Source organism: Choloepus didactylus, chromosome X (genome assembly GCF_015220235.1).
Source record: "Choloepus didactylus isolate mChoDid1 chromosome X, mChoDid1.pri, whole genome shotgun sequence".
Lineage (NCBI taxonomy): Eukaryota > Metazoa > Chordata > Mammalia > Pilosa > Megalonychidae > Choloepus > Choloepus didactylus.
Genome location: NC_051334.1, coordinates 53,006,775 through 53,025,915, shown reverse-complemented (window position 1 = coordinate 53,025,915; position 19,141 = coordinate 53,006,775). Strand labels below are relative to the sequence as shown.

The 19,141-nt window shown below is 40.6% G+C and overlaps 1 protein-coding gene across 1 annotated transcript; it reads right to left on the bottom strand.

The window, feature by feature from the left end:
- Positions 1 to 2,371: 2,371 nt before the first annotated feature.
- On the bottom strand, positions 2,372 to 14,216 carry LOC119522140 (EZH inhibitory protein-like). Its single transcript, XM_037820805.1, has 3 exons — positions 14,008 to 14,216; positions 4,341 to 4,452; positions 2,372 to 3,802 (listed from the first exon to the last, which is right to left on the bottom strand). The coding sequence occupies exons 1-3, from the start codon at positions 14,214 to 14,216 to the stop codon at positions 2,372 to 2,374; spliced, it is 1,752 nt and encodes a 583-aa protein (XP_037676733.1).
- Between the last annotated feature and the right edge of the window lie 4,925 nt (positions 14,217 to 19,141).

Genomic DNA, 19,141 nt, shown 5'->3' with positions numbered 1-19,141 from the left:
TCCTTCCCTTGGAAGTGAATGTATATAGAAAAACAAAACAAAACCACACAAAACAAAACCAACCAAATACTGAGGCCTTGGAAACGCCAACACTTAGAGGTGTGGAAGGTGAAGAAGGTCTAGGAGAATGCTGAGTGAACTCAGAGAGTTCCTCTAAAGACCAAGGAAGAACATGTATTGGGGGGACATATTGATCAACTGTATCAAATGTTACTAGAGGTCAAGCAAGATTTACTCTAAGAAGTTCCCGCAGGATTTCGTGGTATGGAGGTCTGCTGTGGGATGGTATTTGGTACTTTCATAAGGATGGAGTATGGGAATGACCCAAGGTCAAGGGAAGGAAGAAGAGCTTGTGGTCAGCAGGGACGATTTAGATTTTGGTGTGGTGGACCTGAGTTGAGAACACTGAATTAGGATCTACTCCCAGGCAGATCAAATGTCCAGAAGCCCCACTAATACATTAGCATGGAATAAGGCGGCAGGATGTCTGATTCAGCCCAAAATGTTGGCTCGCTGCGGGAAGGAACCGCACCTGTGCCCCGAAGTATTGCTTCCCTCAACATCTGGGATATGAAGTTGCACTGTGTGGTCAAGGCCACCCCCAGAGGCAAGGTGCTTCTTCCCAGATAAATACCTTTGGGTGTCTCTAACTCTGTGGGGCTTAGCTACAAAGTTGATGACACATACAAACCAGCCACTAATCTTTCAGTGCCTGGGGCAAAAGAAGAAATGAAGTCCCCTGGCCCATGTCCTGCATATCCTCCTCCTATGGCTATGTCCTACCCCATGAGGCCATCGAACTTAATGCTAAGAACACCTCAGCCTGAACCTCCACACTTTGTCTCCCCGTTGTTCCCACAAACAGCAGTCATTTGGTCACATTGTGGGCCTAAAAATGTCAATACCACTCATAGGAAGGCTCAGACCTCCCTTCCTCAGGAAGGACCCTGAGAATACAGCCTCCTCGGAAGCCCCAGATGCAGACTTGGGGAATTAGGGTACCAAAATCACTATCTACAAAAGTGGCAAAGTTCTGGGACCTGATGTACACATCCCCTTGTCTCTGTGGTGTCAAATGCAGCATGAGGGCCTAAGCAGGGCCCTCTAAAATGTCGTGCCCAGGATGAGGGCCCTTCTTGACCAGGTGTAATTCCAATACTGGGCACGCACCAGAAACGCAAAGGAGAAGTGAGGAGAAACATGTGAAAGGAGGGGAAGGAGTATCTTTTATTGGTTTTGTTTATATATATTTTTCACTCTCTTCACTTTAATATTTTCTCTCATGTTTCTGCAACTTACCTTTGTGAAAAAAGCTGCACTGTCTCATCACAGAGAGGTAGCCATATGGTTAAGGTGGAAAGTGTATAAAATAGAAGAATGCATCACCAGTTATTCCAACAACCTTACATGTATCCTGTTCACAGCATGGTTCTCTATGTGTCTACACACACACACACACACACATGCAAACACACACACACAATCATACTCACACCTGCTCCTAAAGTTATTTTTAAAATGTGGCTTGTTAACATTTTTTCACTAAATATCTAACAAATTCCCTTTGTCCCAAAACATAAACTTTTCCTCCTCTGGAAACTGAGACCTTCCCCCCTCAGACTCTTGACCCATGATGCCCCCCTCCCCCCTTCCTAACCTTGAATCTTCCTCCCAGACCTTCCTACTTCCATCAAGGTAATCCTCATCCCCACACTTGATCATGCCCTGCCTCTCCCTAACCCCAGATATCTCCATTGCCCTTCTCTTTCTCCAGCCACCCAGGGTTACGCACTGCCCTCTTTTCTGATCCAAGTTGTAAATCACCTGTGCTAAAGGGGCATGAATTGCCTAAGTGGGAGGTTAGACAGAGGGAATAAAGATTGCTAGGACAGTATTTTACTCCCTTTCTCTTCCAAAGAATCAGCTAGCATGCTACTTTCTTTAATCTTCCAAATATGACATAGAATTAACAATTTTTTGGACCACAATAAAACAATTATACACTTTCAAAAATGAAACCAACATTTCTATTTTATTTATTACAGAATTCATTCTATAAAAGGCAACTTGGAAAAAGGAAATCTCAGCTCAGTGGCACAGGCAGGCCCATTTGAAGAAGAGGGCCTGGAATCAAGGGCCAACAGTAGGTAAGTGCTGGGTGGTGGAGTCAAGGGCAGAGGAGGCTTCAAAAGTGCTCGTGCTGGTGGCTGGCTATAACTCTTAAACCACGCAGGTAACCAAGGAGCAGGCGGCCCCTTCAGCACAGTGGGTGGGTGCCTAGTCCTCCTTTGGCTCCTGAATGGTGCTCATCTAGGGTCACAGAACAGGAAGTGTAGGGTAGGACTTGGGCGGACATGCTCCCTACTTCGGCCTACTCTGCTGGAAAAGCAGGGCTCAGGGAATCAAGCTCAGGCAGTAAGACGCGCCTAAGGCTAGCAGGACTAGGAGTAGAGATGGAATTCAGTCCCAAAAACCCAGGGGAAGGGGAAGGGGAAGACGAAGAGGCGCTCCAGTCAGAAAACCCAGAGGGAGAGGAGGAGCGGCCTTGGCTAGGAGACCCAGGAGAGGAGGAGGACACACTCTCACCACGTTGCCCAAAGAAAGGAAAAAAAAAAAACCTGCCCGGAGGCGAGGGTGAGGAGGCACGCATGCGGAGCGCACGACCTGGCTGGGAGGCAAGGCGTGGAGCCTCCGGATCAGGGGAACTTGGGCGGCTCCCTAAGACAAGGCTTCCGGGCGTGGAAGCAGGACTCCGGCCAGTAGGCCCAGGCAGAGAGGGGCGCTTGCGGAGGGCTGATCTTCGCTGCTTGGCACGGCTACGGACAACAGGACCTGGTGTGGTGGCTCGGCTCCTGCGAGCACGGCCTGGCGGGGTGGCGCGGCTGCAGAGAGTAGGGCTTCGCCTGGATGCGCGGCTGCGGAGAGCCGGGCCCGGCGGGGTGGCGCGGCTGCGGAGAGCAGGATTTGGACTGGATGCGCGGCTGCGGAGAGCCGGGCCCGGCGGCGTGGCGCGGCTGCGGAGAGCAGGATTTGGACTGGATGCGCGGCTGCGGAGAGCTGGGCCCGGCGGCGTGGCGCGGCTGCAGAGAGCTGGGCCCGAGGGAGCGGCGTGGCTCGGGATGGCAAAGCCTGGCCTGGATGTGCGGCTGCGGAGTGCGGGGCCCGGCGGCGTGGCGCGGCTGCGGAGAGCCGGGCCTGGCCTGGATGCACGGCTGCGAAGAGCAGGGCCTGGTGGTGCGGCCTGGCCTTCGAGTGCAGGCGCTTGGCGGGATGTATGACTCCGCGTAGAAGCCTGAGAACTTAACAGAGGACTTAGAGGCTTCTGACTCTGGGCAGGCTCTCCGCGGTACGGGTACTTCTTGCCACGGTTGTTCCCTGGGCTCTTGATCTGGTTCGGATGCCCCCTGATCTGGCCAATGCCCCTTGTGGGTTTCCCCATGGTGGCTTTTCTGCCCTCGCGCACAGTATCCTGGCTGGTCTCGGCCACTGCACATCTAAGGTCTGCAGGAGAACTCTGGCTGCCTAGGAGGTCGGAACGCCTTTTCGTCTGCACACAGCCCTTGGAAGGCATCCCGGGGTTCTCAACTATGATCGAATCCGCAGCAGCAGTGGAGGAACCTTCTGTGCTGTTGTGGAGGGGGCCAGATGGAGACCCGTCGCTTGATTCTGCGGGAACCTGGGCAACAAGATCTGAGCTGCTGGTCTCCACACAGGCAGGGCCGACCTTGTTCTTCGGCCCTCTGGGCATTTTACCCTGGGTGGATTCAAATTGCTCCTTCTTCTGGTCTTTCTCCCGGTATGACTGCGTGGACATAACACCGGGTTCGCAGAGTCCAGATAGAGGAGCCCAACGGCAAAAACCGCCTCAGTAGAGCCTCGAGAGAGTGGGCGGGCCCTGGTCGAATCTCCACTTCTGATTGGTGAGCTGGCTATCACATGAGCCGTGTCTGTTTCCCAGAGCAGTTCAATCCGGATCTGTCTGGCACCCAACTGGAGCGGTGCTGCACCCCCCTGGGCTCTTCCCTAGCCACGCCAGTAATGAAAATTTCCCCTTCCTTAAACAGGACTCATAAGAGTGTGTGTGGAGGCTGGATCGGGGTTGGTGGGGGTGGGGGAGGAAAGAACTGTCTATATAAATAATTTAGATGACCCCAAATCACCTTGTGAGCACCATTCTCGTGGTTCAATCTCAAGCAATCCCTTGAAACATACATCATGCTGGCCAATAAGAAATGTCCCCTACCTGGACTTCCCTCCTGGAATCTAGTCAGGACAGTGGACCCATAGATGATCCCATAAGGATAGTCTCGTTACTCCCCCAGACATTTAGATAACCTCACTGGGGTGGGGTAGATGGTAGGGGTAGAGGGCGGCCTGAAGGGGAGAAAAGTGAAGAAGCTGCACTCTAGGCTCGGGGTGGTCAGCATTGTTGTCTCCCGCAGGTTCCGGGCACTAGAGAAGAATTTAGAAATTTTCCAGAAAGGTACTTGCCCATGTCTGGCCCCCTGAGGCACAAGCCAGGATTACTAGGAATAAGGATGGTACTGTCCTTAAATATATATCAGCATTTGCATGGGCTGCATAGTAATCCGCTGATAAATATATGTTAATTTGTTTGACTTAGTCTTCATTCTTGGTCACAGTTGTCTAGTTCTTGTTAATATAAATATGCAGTGATGCACAGACTTGAAGTTAAATATCCAGACACTCAGATTTAGTCATTATTTTAAAAGGGTTGCATGTTCACTTCCCAAAACAGAAAAGCAAATGTAAGAGATCTAGCACCTAAATTCCGACAGGACGGTAGTCAGATGCTGGAAATGTTTAATTATATGTTGGTAGAACGGCCATCCATATTTCATATTCATTGTTTTGCTTTTTGGAAATGAAATTATTTATCCATACATATTGGTTTGTAACCTGCTTTTTTGGGTCTCAAAAGCACACGTTCCATACTGATAAATAAATTTCCACAAGGCTACTTTGCAACTACAAAATATTCCATATGGAGGAAGGTTACATTTTTGAGCGTTCCTATATTGACTAACATTTACATTACTTCAAACTTTTCGCTCTGTAACTCATCATTGTAAGATACATCTTTTTGCTAAAATTTGTTCATATCCCAAATTATGTCATTGGGATAAATTCCTAGAAGTGGAAATTTTTGGAACAAGGACACATACATTTATAATTCTTTCTCCCGAAAGTCACTGGTAAAACAATTTTGCCAGCATGGAATGGGATGTTTAGTGAAATGGATGAGCAACTGGAATAAAATGCAATACAAACAAGAATGGAATGGTATTTGGAATGTTGAATAATATGGAATAGAAAACGGATTTGAAATGGCATGGAGAATGAGAAGAAATGGAGACTGGATTGCAGCAAAAACTGGAATAAAATGGGGAATGGCATACGGACTGGAACAGAATATGAAGTGGACAGTTGAATGGGGTAAAATTGAATGAACTGGAATGGGAGAATGGAATGGGAGGAAAATGGAAATAAATATCTAATAACATGGAATAAAAGAAAAAAAGTGCTGTATGAGAAAATGAATGGAATGGAATATAGAGTGAAATAAAATGTTAAAGAAAATCAAAGGAAATTGAAATTAAAGAGGAAGGAATACAGAATGGAACAGAATAGGCAATGGCATGAAATAAATGGACTTTTTCATGAAAATAGATTTTTAAAATACCAGAATGGAATAGAAAAGAACTGAATGATATTTGGAATGTAATATAGCATACAAGGCTGTGAAGAATTGAAATTGAATAAAAATGGAATATGGAAAATTAAATACTGATGAAACAGAGGATGGGCTTAAATGAATAAATGGACAGAATGTATTCCAGTCATCTACCACTCTACTATTACAGTGTTGTGGAACACCGACCATTTCATTATAGTAACAGATTCTGTGGGTCTATAGTTCAGACAACACCAAGCAGGAATGGCTTGTCTCTGCTCCACTATAAGTGGAGTCTCAGCTGGGAAAACTTGAATGGCTGTGAGGTTATTAGGGAAGTACAGTGATCAGTGATGACTCCTAGATTTTGGTCACAGTATCTTGGTGGATGGTGGAACCACTTTCTGTAATAGGAAGACTTGCTAAATTGAGAACAGCTTAGGAAGACAACAGGAATCTGGGATTCTATTCTGACCATGTTAGCTGCCACACAAAGTATAGTTTTCCTAGTCATTTAGTGATATAACCCCCAAATTATAGACGTTTTTAAAATTATTCTTGGGGGTCATTTCAGTTTACTCTCTGAGATCATTCCTTTCATCCTTTCAGAAATCACTCTGGGCTTTAGTGTCAATCCCTGACTTAGTGATAACTAAAATGTCCCCATTTGTCTTTGCCTTTTTTATGTATTCTTTCATTATTGATTTGCTATCCTCTAACATCACAAACTTTCTTCTAAGGAAGTCCCTTTCTTTAACTTCAAAGGTGTGTCTTCAATACTCCCTCTCTCCTTTCTCTTTCTCACCTACCCAATTTAGACTGTATATATGTATGTATGTGTTTATAGAAAAAAGATTCTGGAAAGGCAATTTTTGTTTTCCTACTTTCAGTGAACATCCATTGCTCTCATATTCAGAAAAAAAAGCTATTTAAATTTTTAAAAACAATTATTTAAATGTTTAATTAGGTTTTAAGTTGTAAGAAACCAAGCTGTCTTAAATATTACAGTTTGGGGTTATATATTCATAGCACCTTGGCAGATAGAAATTTGACAATAGACATAAGAAGTCATAAACAAGAAATCCATTTGACACCACAGTTCCTCTTCTGGGCATTAATTTTAAAAATACTCATACTCACAAAGTTATATGTTTGAAGGTGATTTTTGTAGTGTCATTTATTTTTAAATATCCAAATCAAATTTCCAGTAGGAAATAGGTTGCATACAGAATAAACTTGCTCAGATTTTTGAAGACTTTTTAATGCCATGGACAAATGGATATGACATAAAAATAAAACACACGATCAACTGTACTGATCTATATTTATATCTATTTATTGATCATCTATCTTTATAGCTACCTTGCTTTCTATAAATATATATTAAAATCTTTATTCACTGCAGACCATTTGTTCTCAACCAGGGGTATTTTGCCCCCAGAGGAAATTTAGCAATGTCTGGAGACACTTTTGCTTTTCACATTTTGGGGAAGGTACTACTGGTATCTAGTGGGTTGAGGCCAGGGATGCTACTAAACCAATTCAATGGACAGGGCAGCCTCCTTCAGCACAGAATTATCCACATCCAAATGTCAATAGTGTCAAGGGTGACAAACCCTGCTGTAGAACACTAGATAATTCAAGAAAGTCTAAAACAAAATTTAAATCACAAGTCATCCTCACAGTGATAACTATTGTCAAAAGTTTGGTGTGTTTATGATTTAAGTTTTGTGTTTTACAATCAGCAAAGGGATATTTTTGAAGTAAACTAATTCATTTAAAAAAACATTCTTCCTCAACAAACTACTACTGCTTTTCAAATATTAAACATACTAGTCTTTGCTTAAGAAATTATGTACCTTAAGAATCATAATTTCAGTGCATTCACATGGAAAAATAGTCCACCAATATCAATGTATCATCATCTATCTCCTGATTTTAACTTTCTGGTCAAAGGCTTAATTTCAAAGTGTTTGTATACTTGGTTAAATAAGGAACAGCTGTGGCTCATAACACACTATATCTGAGAAATAAAGGGCAGTGTGGTTGACTAAACAAGTCATATTAACCGCATTACTCCTCCAGTGACTGGTTTAGGAATGGGCATTTACCAATTGTAGTCAATAAAATATGAATGCATGTCTGCTTGGGGTCTTTGGGGGTAAGTTTCTCCATCCTTAAAAAATGAAAGAGACAACATATTGTTAACTAAAAATTCCAAAAGTATGTGTATATCTACTGATGAAATTAATAAATGAATTTAGCATGATTGCTGGATATAAGGTCAATGTTACAAAATTCATTTGGATGCTGTATGTTAGAAATAAAAACTTAAAGGAAATTTGAAAAATGCCATTTACTATAAGAGCAGAAAACATCACATACTTAGAAGCAAATCTAATATAAGATTCCCAAACCTCTGCCTAGAAATCTACATAATATTTCTGACAGAAATTAAAGAAGACCTAGATATATTAGAGATATACCATGTTAGTGAATGAGAACACAGTATTATGATAATAAATTGAAGACAGAATTCTTATCAAAATGATCTATGGATTCAATGCAATTCCAATCAAAATTCCAGCAGGTTTATTGAAAATGAAAATTATCAAGCAATATATATGGATATCAAAGATCCAAGAACAGCCAAAGCCATCTAGAAGAAGACATTTCAGGACTTTGAAAGTCAGATAACAAGTCCATCTAAAATGCTATAATAAAAGACTGTGGTATGTATAAAAGAATAGAGAAATAAAAGGAATGTTATTTGGCCATAAGAAAGAATGACATTATGAGACATGCTGCAACATAGAAGAACCTTCAAAGCATGCTTTAAAAATGCTCAAAATGTAAGCAAGGCACATACAGACAAATATTATATGATATTACTTTTAAGAGATGACTAGAAATAGCAAATTTGCAGAGATAGAAAGTAGATTAGGCATTACTAGGGGATGGGGAAGGGTGAGTGTTTGTAAAAATAAAAGTAAATTTAGAAAAGAGATTGTTGCATTAGGGCCTTGAAATAAATAAAACCAATCTTTCTTTATTCAGGAAACACCTAAATTCCAAATAGTAAAGCCCCTTCAGATAAATACTGTCTTTGTTCTTCTGTGGCTTTTCAAAAATAGAGCAAAAACTACCAGGAAGGTAGTAATAATACTATTAATAATTACTGTTACCATCATTTAAAATAATTTAATTTTGAAAAGAGGGATATCTTCTCTACTCTTCTTTCAGAAAAGAGAGCTTGATTATAGGAATTTAAAGAGAAGCCATTTTTCTCATCCTTTAAAACATCCTTTATTCTTAGCCCTTACAACCACTGACCCAATTCTATAAGGTGTGTAGGGATAGCATATGCAATAGTGATTGAAGATTAGCAAACAGAAAGGAAAAACGTTGGCCGACACTAAATTGGAAATAAACAGAAAAAAATATACAAATAGACTAGTGTAACAAATAGTCCACAAACACACATATATGGTAACCTCATAACAAAGCCGCCACAGCAGTGCTCTGGGGGATATACAGTCTTTCACATAAGTGGAGCTGGATGAATTGGATATATGGCAACATTGAAAAATTAACTTGGGCCCCTAACTTACCCAATACACAAAAATTACTTTGAGAAGATAAAGCATCAAGAAAGTAATGTATGAGTATATCTACATGACCTTGAAAGTAGACGAAGATACCTGAAACAGAAAACAGAAACACTAACAATAAAGGAAAAAAATGTATACTTTGGATTTTATTAAAAGTGGGGACTACTGTTCATCAAATGACACCTTAAGAGAGTGAGAAGATAAACCAAGGAATGGGAGAAAGATATTTGTAATATGTAGATCCAACAAATGCCTAATGTACAGAATATTATACCTCCTAAACTCAAGAAGAAAGACAATGCAATGAAAAATTGGCAAAATATTTGAATAGAAACTTCATAAAATAAGACATCCATTGGACCAATAAACAAATAAAATCTCAATCTCAGTCACCTGAAATATGCAAATTAATATCCCAATATATGCATTTTCTATAACCAAGTAATTTTATCTTTTAGTTTTCTATTCCTGCATAACAAATTACCACAAACTTGGCTTGAAACGGTGCCCATTTGTTAGCTCACAGTTCTGTAGCTCACGGTCCATGCCAGACACAACTGGTTTCTGTGATCAGTGTCTCATAGAGTTGAATCAGGTATCAGCTAGGCTTGTATTTCTTTTTGAGGCTCTGAGGAGGAATTCATTTCCAAAGTCACTCAGGTTATTGGCAGAATTCAATTCCACTCTCAGCAGCTAGAGACCACATGTAGACTTTGACACATTGACCCCTCCATATTCCCTCTCATTTTTCCAGTTTCTTTCTTAAGGACTCACTTGATTAGGGCTGGCCCACCAAGGATAAACTCCTTATTTGAAGGTCAACTGATTTGGGACCTTAATATAGCTTCAAAAACCCCTTTCCATATAATGTATCATAGTCACAGCAGTGATATCTCATCATATCCACAGGCTCTTCTCACTCTAATAGTAAGTGATTATACAAGGTTGAGGGTGATTAGGGTCATCTTAGAATTCTGCCTACCAGAATCTGCCCTCTGGCCTACAATGGTCCAAGTCTATCTCATATGCAAAATGCACTCACCCTATCTCACAGTCTCTAAAATTCATATGGTTATTAAAGCATCAGCTCAATTCCAAAAGCTCATCTAAACCTGATCAGCTCAGCTCCAAAACCTCATCATCTAAGTCACCTAAATCAGACATGGATGAGGTTCCTGGGTATAATCTATATAACAAGATTCCCCTTCCTATGGGTTTCTGGCAACATGTTCTTCACTTCCTTCTGAGCCCTCACTATCAGAAACTCCCAAGTCCAGATTTTGACTAAAAGTCTATAAATGGTGATTTTGGCTTTCTCTAGGCAATTTATGATTTCTCTAAAATCATCCTTATTGCTTTGGAGTCACACCAGCTAAGATTTTAAAGGCTAGATTTCTATTAACAGTCTGTTCAAGGCAATCTAGGTTTTTCTACCATGCTCTCAAAATTTTGCTAGTTTCTGCCCACTGCCTTGACCATATATCCTAGTTTTTAACTTATATGTTCTAGTTTCCACACAACTGCAGGCAACACTTTTGATAAGCTTTGTGCCATCATATAACAGTTTCCTCCAGTTCCCAAGAGCACAATCCTCACTTCTTTTTGAGCCCTCACCAGCAATATACTTTAAATGAAGATTTCTACTAACAGTCCAACCAAGCCTCAAAATTCTTCTGCCCTCTGCCCACTACCCATTTCCAAAGCCACTTCCACAGTTTTAGGTATTTGCAATTACAGCATCCCAAACCCAGATACTTAAGTCCATATCAGTTTTCTATTGCTGTGGAACAAATTACCATGCACTTTGTACTTTCAAACAACACAACTTTATTTTGGTTCAGAAATCTGACTTCTCTGTTCAAGGTGTTGGTCTGGCTGTGTTCTGCTCTGTAGGCTCTGGGGAAGAAGCACTTCCAAACTCATCCAGGTTGTTAGCAGAATTTAGTTAGCTGCAGCTGTAAGACTGAGGCCCCCACTCTTAATGGTTGACAGCAGGGACCACCTTCATCTCCTAGAGGCTGCCTACAGTTTCATTCCAGGTGACCCACTCCTCCTCCCCCCACATGCTTCAAATCTCTGTTTCAGGAAGGACCTAGGCCCTTTTATGGTCTCACCTGATTAAGTCTGGCCCACCCAGAATAATCTTATGTTAAGGTCAACTGATTTGTTTCCTTAATAACATCTACAAAATCCTTTTTGCCATATAATGTAACATAATATTGGGAGTGATATCTCACTATATGTACAAGTTCCACCCACACTCAATGGGAGAGGATTACACAAAGACAAGGGTCATTTGGGTCCTCATAGAATTCTATGTACCATCCAAGGACATATCTAACATACATATATGAAGTTATTCTCCAAAAGATATGAATAAGGATGTTCACAGCAGCATTACTGGAAAATATTCATAAACTTAAAACAATCTAAATGACTAACAACAGTTGAATGAATGAAGTGTGGTATATTTATGCAATGGAATGTTACACAGCAATGAAACAAGCAAATACCCCAATGTGCAGCAACATGGATGAATCTCAGAATCATAGTTTTGAGAAAAAGAAGCCAGTCATAAAGAAGTACATGATATATAATTCTGTATAAAGTTTACAAACAGGTAAAATGAATTTTAGTGATACAGGTCAGGATAATGTTTAACTTTCAGGGTTAATGACTAGTTAAGGACATGATATAGGTTCTGGAGTACCAGTAATGCTTTATTTCATAGTTTTGGTGGTGGTTACATGCACCTGTTCACTTTACAAAACGTCATCAAGTTGTTGTCCCTAATGATTTGTGCATTATTCTCTTTGTGTGTTCTACTTCAATGAAAAAAAAATGTAACAAAAAACCCCACAAAAATTATATAAAAGGCAAGAAGAGTTGACAGAAAGGTACTTCAGACTCACAGTCCCTTATAGGCAAGTCTAAATTCCTATATTCTTTGAAAACCTGGTCTGAAATGACACAAGGCTATTTTTAATATTTATATATCATTCTTGGTGTGAATATTTATGTTTCACTGCAGAAATATTGGTTTATTAAATTCAGTGGTGCAGATGCTGTTATGGTTCATATGTAATATATATGAATTCTGAAACACTGGTCCCAGTAGTATCAGATAAGGACTGGGAGTGTGTAATAGAAGAGGATTTTAATGTAATTTTTTCAGGTGAAGCCAAATCAAGTGGCAAGAACTAAGAAAGACTGCAGGGCGTTTATCAGAGAGTGATTGAATTTATTTAATTATTTGTTAGCATTTCAGATGATCATAAGGTTTTTCTCCTTTGATCTATGGATATGATAGAGTATTAAAATATTAAATATGTGTTCTAATATTATGTCATCCTCTCTTGCCTAGAGTAACTACTGGGATTTGCTTGATATTTATATACTGTTGAATTTTATTAATATAAATTTTATTGATAAAAAATTAAATCTATGCTCATAAGTGAGATAGATCCATATTTGTGCGTGTGTGTGTGTGTGCATAATGTTCCATCTTTTTCAGGGTTTTGAATCAGGCTTTGGATTAATTTCATACAATACATTTGGAAGATTTTTATATTCATTTTCTAGCTTCTAAATCACTTTTTTTATGGCTTAGGAATTTGTGATTCCTTAAAAGAATTGGATGATTGTATTCAACTCTCCTTGTATTTTTGTCCGTATTTTTTGTTCCCAATCATAGTGGAAAAATAACACCATTTCCTGATAAAGATAAAGGCTATCTATTCAAAAACGTGAGTTCTAGGTGAGGCATAACATAGATGCTGATATAACACAGACTTGGGAGATTGTCTCTCTTCCACTTCTTACTTTGCATATGATTTCAGCAAATTACTTACTCTTTTTGAGCCTAAGTTTCTTCTTCTGTGAAACTGGAATATAGTACCCTCTCTAGCATTGTTTCCTTCAAGATTTAGCCGAGTGCAGTTTTCACATGATTACTCCAGCTCATGTGCAAACCTGCTGTGATCATGAGTACATGTGTGTTAATTTATAGTCACAATGACATCAACACATGAGAGGTAACAGCTGTTTTAGGAATTGTATCTATTTTTGATCATTTAATCTTCTTGAAATTAATCTTAGAAATGTTCTGTATTTTTCTATGTAGAATTCTACAGATTATTTCTACATAAAATGCATCACTTATTCTTTAATTTTCCCAAAACAATATACATACTTGATTTTAAAAGTTAAGTAGTAGCACTAACTCTCAATAAAAACAGAAATCACATGTTTCTAAATCCATCCCCACCCTACCACCAGGACGGCTCCTGCTTCTGGTTACTGAGACTACTTTCAACTTTTTTCTGTTCCTTAAATCATATGCTTATACTAATGGTGGCATATTGCAAAAATGGTCACAAATGGGACTTCTGGTTTCAGTTCTTACACTTAAAGAGGTTGGAAACCGTCACTTCTACCCCCACAACAAGAAAACGCTGTGCAAACTGAATCGATGGCTATTTTTAGACCCATTGGGAACTGTAGTTGCGGGACAAACCACCACCTGGAAAGTCTAAGAGAGATCTGGTTACCTGAAACAGAAGATCCTGGAGTCATAAACTGGTAGGAACACTTAAATAGTAAATTTGCTGAATTGCTTGAGGCTGAGTGCAGACTAGCGTAAGAGTGATAAAATCCTGGGACCTCAGTTTTAGGGAGCTCCCACATGTTTGTGGGCTTTACCTCCAGGAAAAGATTCCCTTATCCAGGCAGTGCAGGTTGAAGCGGTAATCCCCAGGTTCAGAGCCAGATGCATGGATACTCTGCATGCTGCACTTGCTGCAGAGGGTGTGCAGCATTAGATACATGTAGGATCTGTACATGATGATGTTCTCCATGCCCTGGAGGAGCGGGTAGTACAAAGCTATTAAAAGGAACTGTTGGTGCTGCATCTTGCACAGCCTGCGGCTTCAATCCATGACTCACTTGTCTGCAGGAGCCTAGACCTCAGATTGGACTGCACCGCAGTAGCATCCCCGTGTGGGGCATCAGGCCCCGGTGCTAGAAAGTGTCCATTAGAAACTTGAAGGCCCCCTGGAAGCTGAAGCCTAGCCACTTTAGAAACGCCTCCCAGCACTCCTGCTATGCTTCCAGATCCATCGCTTTGGGGAACGTGGCAGGCGACCGCGGACCTGGGCGGCACAGGTAACTGCGTATCTTCCGGAGGCGCCTTCCAGGGCTGCCTTCTTGGCCCACCAGCGTCCTTTCAGCAGTGTTCTAAGAAAAAAGAATAATTTCTAACCTTATTCTTCAAAAGAGAGGGAGGCACCATAATGGTCAGAATTTCCCATGGTTACTCTGGAAGTTAGTAGTGAAGCTGATGTGAACTAGGCAGCCTGACTCTAGAGTTTGCCTGATGAGAGTTAGTTCACCATACGGAGTAGGAAGGATACAGGAGTTTGAGCATGGCCCCATAGCTATGAAAGATGGAACTGGAAAGTCAAACCAGGTCTGTGTGATTTCAAATACTCCTATCCAACCCACTGTTCTTCTGCTTCACTCAATAAATGATACTTAGTAAACTGTGGCCTCTTACCCTATTCTGCTTCATTGACACCATGCAGTGAGCAAATATTTATTAAGCATCTTGGGTACAATGGGTCTAGAGAGATAAATAAGACATAGTTCTTGCCCTGAAAGTTCTCATGGTCTAGTAGGATAGACAAACACATAAACAGGTGACTTCATTAGAGTATGGTAAATGTTATGATAAAGAAAGACTTTCTGGCACCTCAGCTATGTGTTAATGGATAATCAGGAGGTATATGTGGGAAAGGCAGATGGGGATAATCCAGAAAAAAGGAATTCCATGAGAAATGGCACAGAGATTGGAGATAGAATGGTGTGTAGGTGAAGGGGGAATACAAACACACAAAAGTGTTAAATATAAATGAGAATGGTGAAGGGAGATGACTTTGGGGAGGTTAGCAAGAGTGAGATCGCAGGGAGCCTTGAATACCATGCCATGGACACAAAGACATATATCATATCGCCTCTCCTATAAATTCCCTCCCAACCCCTACTAACAGTATCTCAGAACTTCCTGGAGGTGAGCTAGGACAGTATGAGAGCATGATATTTGTGGTTCCTAGGGTGTATTGTGGAGAATTCAGAAGGATTATGAACCAGCAGGCAAGAAAGGGTAGGAGCTATATAAAGGAATGGTTGAGATCAGTGTGGCAGAGAAAGATGTAAGGAAGATATTACCAATAAACAGAAATCCTCAGTGCTGGCTTCATCCTTATGTTAGTCCCATGATGGCTATAGAAGTTCCATGTCTCACATAGGTGAGTATCGAATACGTGTGATTTTTCGAATGTGTGTGAGGGAGAGAGAGATAGATACAGAGGCAGAAACAGTGAGATAGAAATAGACAGAGACAGAGAGAGAGATTGAGAGAGAACGTGAAGTGAGTCTTATTTCTTGATCTAGGTTGGTATAGGATGTGGTGGCAGAGAAACCAGAAGATGGGGTAGGGGAGAGCTGATACATTTTAAATATCTACATTTTCCCCATTAATGGTATGAGGCTAAAGTTACACCAAACATCCCTTTAACAATGGCTAAATCCTCACAAACCCGTGTTTGGATGGAACTTGCCGATGTTTGCTTCCATGCTTACAAACCAACCACCTTCTTAATTACACATTCTTGTAGTAGGCATAGTAATAACAAAGCCTTGGTCTTGTTCTGATCTGGAAGTCAGTTTTAATTTTTTCAAGTTAACATGCATAAACTTATGCAAATCATAATTGCACAAACTGATGATTTCTTCCTTTACAAAGTTAGCACATTTATTTAACCACCACACATGTCAATAAATGGCATATTACCAGTATAGCAGCAGTTTCCCTCCTGTCTCTCCCAATCATTACCCGCCAAGACAACCTGTATTCTGACTTCCATCACAATAGATTACTTTTTTTCTGTTTTTGAACTTTGCATAAATGGAGTCTTTCTCCTTTCACTTAACATTATATTTGTGTGATTCATGCATGTTATTGTGTATACTAGTGATTTATTCTTTTTAATGCTGGGTGGTACTCCACTGTATGGTGGAGCAGATGGTATTTTCCAAAGATAACGACACCAATGTATCTGCCATCTTATATGCTCTTCTTGCAATGTGCAATTTGCATGAATCCATGGAAAGGTTGGAGTCTATATTTCCTCCCCTTGAGCCTGGGCAGAATTTTTAACTGCCTCTACCAATAGAACACAGTAGAAGTGACACCGTGACTTCCAAGGCTAGACCAAAAAAGGCAATATGGTTACTGCTGCCTTTCCCTCCATCTTGGGATTCAGATACTTTGAGCCCAGGCACCATGTTGTGAAGCAGCTCAGAACACATGGAGAGGCCACATGTGGGTATTCCAGCCAACTGTCCCAGCTTAGACCCCCAGCTGACAGTGAATATCAACTGCCAGACATGAGTGTGAATGATCCTTCAGATGATTCCAGCCCCCATCTTTTGAGTCTTCCAGCAGAGGCCCCGATGAAACGGAGCAGAGACAAACCATCACAGTTGTGCCCTGTCTAAATTCCTGAAAACATGAATGGTAACAAAATATTATTGCTGCTTTAATCCATTAAATTTGATGGTAAATTGTTATGCGTCAACATAGTCATATGAATTATTTTAAGTTTGTGGCTATATGAATAATATTGCTGTAAGCAATCTTGCACATAACTTTTGGTGGATATATACATATTTCTGTTGAGTATAAAACCTGACATGGTAAAGATGGGTCACAGGTTACGTATATGTTCAGCTTAACTAGATGTTACCAAAGCATATTCCAAAGTAACTGCATCAATTTACACTCCACCAGAAGAACATGAGCATTCCAATTTCTCCATATTTTCATCAACATTTTGAATTGTCAGCTTTTTAAAGTTTAGCCATTCTAGTGGGTATGCAATTGCTCTTTCATTAAAATGTTGGAATAACATATATGTGTACAGCTTAACAAATATTTATAAAGTAAATACCTTTGTAATCAATACCTAAGGTAAAGCAATGTAAGCATTCCAGAATTTTACCCTATCAAAATTTATGGATCCTGAAACATTATAATTTAATTCTCTGGTTTTGAACTTTATATAAAAATAATCATATATTTATGTAAAAAGAATCATATATCAGTCTTATACCTTAAAGTAGTTTTGCTTCTTTGTGCAAATTTTGTAGTTAAAACTTAGAAGGCAATCTTATTTTACTTATTCTCAAATTCTCCTTGGGTACTTCATCTTTGTCTCCCATGTACTCCATCCAGAAATGTTTATCTCCTACTGATTTATCTCTGGCTTCCATATTTGCAAATGCTGGTATAAGAAGCCCTTTCCCCTGGTGTTATTATCATCTTCAGGTCTCAACTATTAGGACAAGTCATTGACAACAGTTTAAGGCTACATCCCAGGTATTTTGGGAATAATCCTTCATTATAATTTGATAGGAGGAAGTTTTTTCTACGTGCTAATCAATGGCCAAGGTAATACCAAAGACAGACCTTTCACACCTAAAGACTAAAATGTACCAAAGACAAACATATAGTGTTGCTATTCCTTTTATAATTGGTATGTTCCCTCCACCTCCTTTGTTTAGGGATAACAAAAATCCTTTCTACTAACCAAACTCTCAGTTTTTCTCCCATTATTCCCACTTATAACACATAAAGTCTCTTCTGGAGGGTTTATGGTTATCTAATATCCTATAGATTTAACCCTGTCATATAAGATAAATTTAAATACCAATAGAATCTATATCCTCAGCTGCCATAGGCCTTGGTTAAGGAGAAACACAAAGAGAGAGCAACAGAACCAATTGTTACTACAGCATCCACTACTACCACTGAGGTCAGTAGCCACCATAAGTCTCTCAGATAGGTGTGGAAGGCAGACCTTCTATGCTACTCTCAAGAACTTGGCAGGAATAGCACCTGAACACTGCCCACGTTAATAAGATTAACTTCTCTCCAGAAGAGGGTCTTGGATGCTGAAAGGCATCATAGAATATTCATAGAAGGCTAAATTGGGCTCCATGGTTAGGAAAGGCATGTTTTTTTTTTAAAATTAGTTTTCTATTAGTTAATCACAACTGCAAATTCCCTTTTGTCAAATAGCATAACATATCCACATGTTCCAGGGATTAACCTGTAGACATGCATAGGGCAGGGCGGGGGGTGAGGTGGGGTGGTGGTGGTATTCAGTCTGCCCTGGTTTCCTTGCCCAAGATCTGGGGAGCATCAGGAACTTCTTCCCTGCCATGCCAAAGAAACTCTAATTTTCTTAGCTAAACTGAAATCAGACCACTCACCTCCCAAGAGTTCCCACAGTGAAGCCCAGTTCTCTGGGGACAGATATGACCTACGGGAGTAGGGGAGGCTGACCCCTACATTATAAGTATACTGGCCTGTCTGGGTTACATCTGAGGGTTACTATCATCCAGATACCTCTGAATCCTGCCCCACTCAGAGTCAGAGTACAGAGGTGAAAATCCAAAGAAGCCTCTATCCTTATGAGAAGCTACAGGAGAAGCAAGAAGCTGAAAGTCAAAGGAACTTGGAAGTGAAGGGAGAAGATGCTGCCATGGGCATCTCCATGTGACAGAAAAGCCAAGGAACTTCAAAGATTCCCAGCCAGCCAAAAGAATAAGTATAACTCTTATTCATCTTTCAAGTCTAAGCTTAGACATCATTTCCTCTAGTAAACCTTCTCTGGCTTCTCACATGAGACCTGGATAGGTGCCCCACCTTTGGCTCTCACAGCACCCTATCATAGCTTTAATCTCTATTACTTACATTTCTCTTAAAATGTAT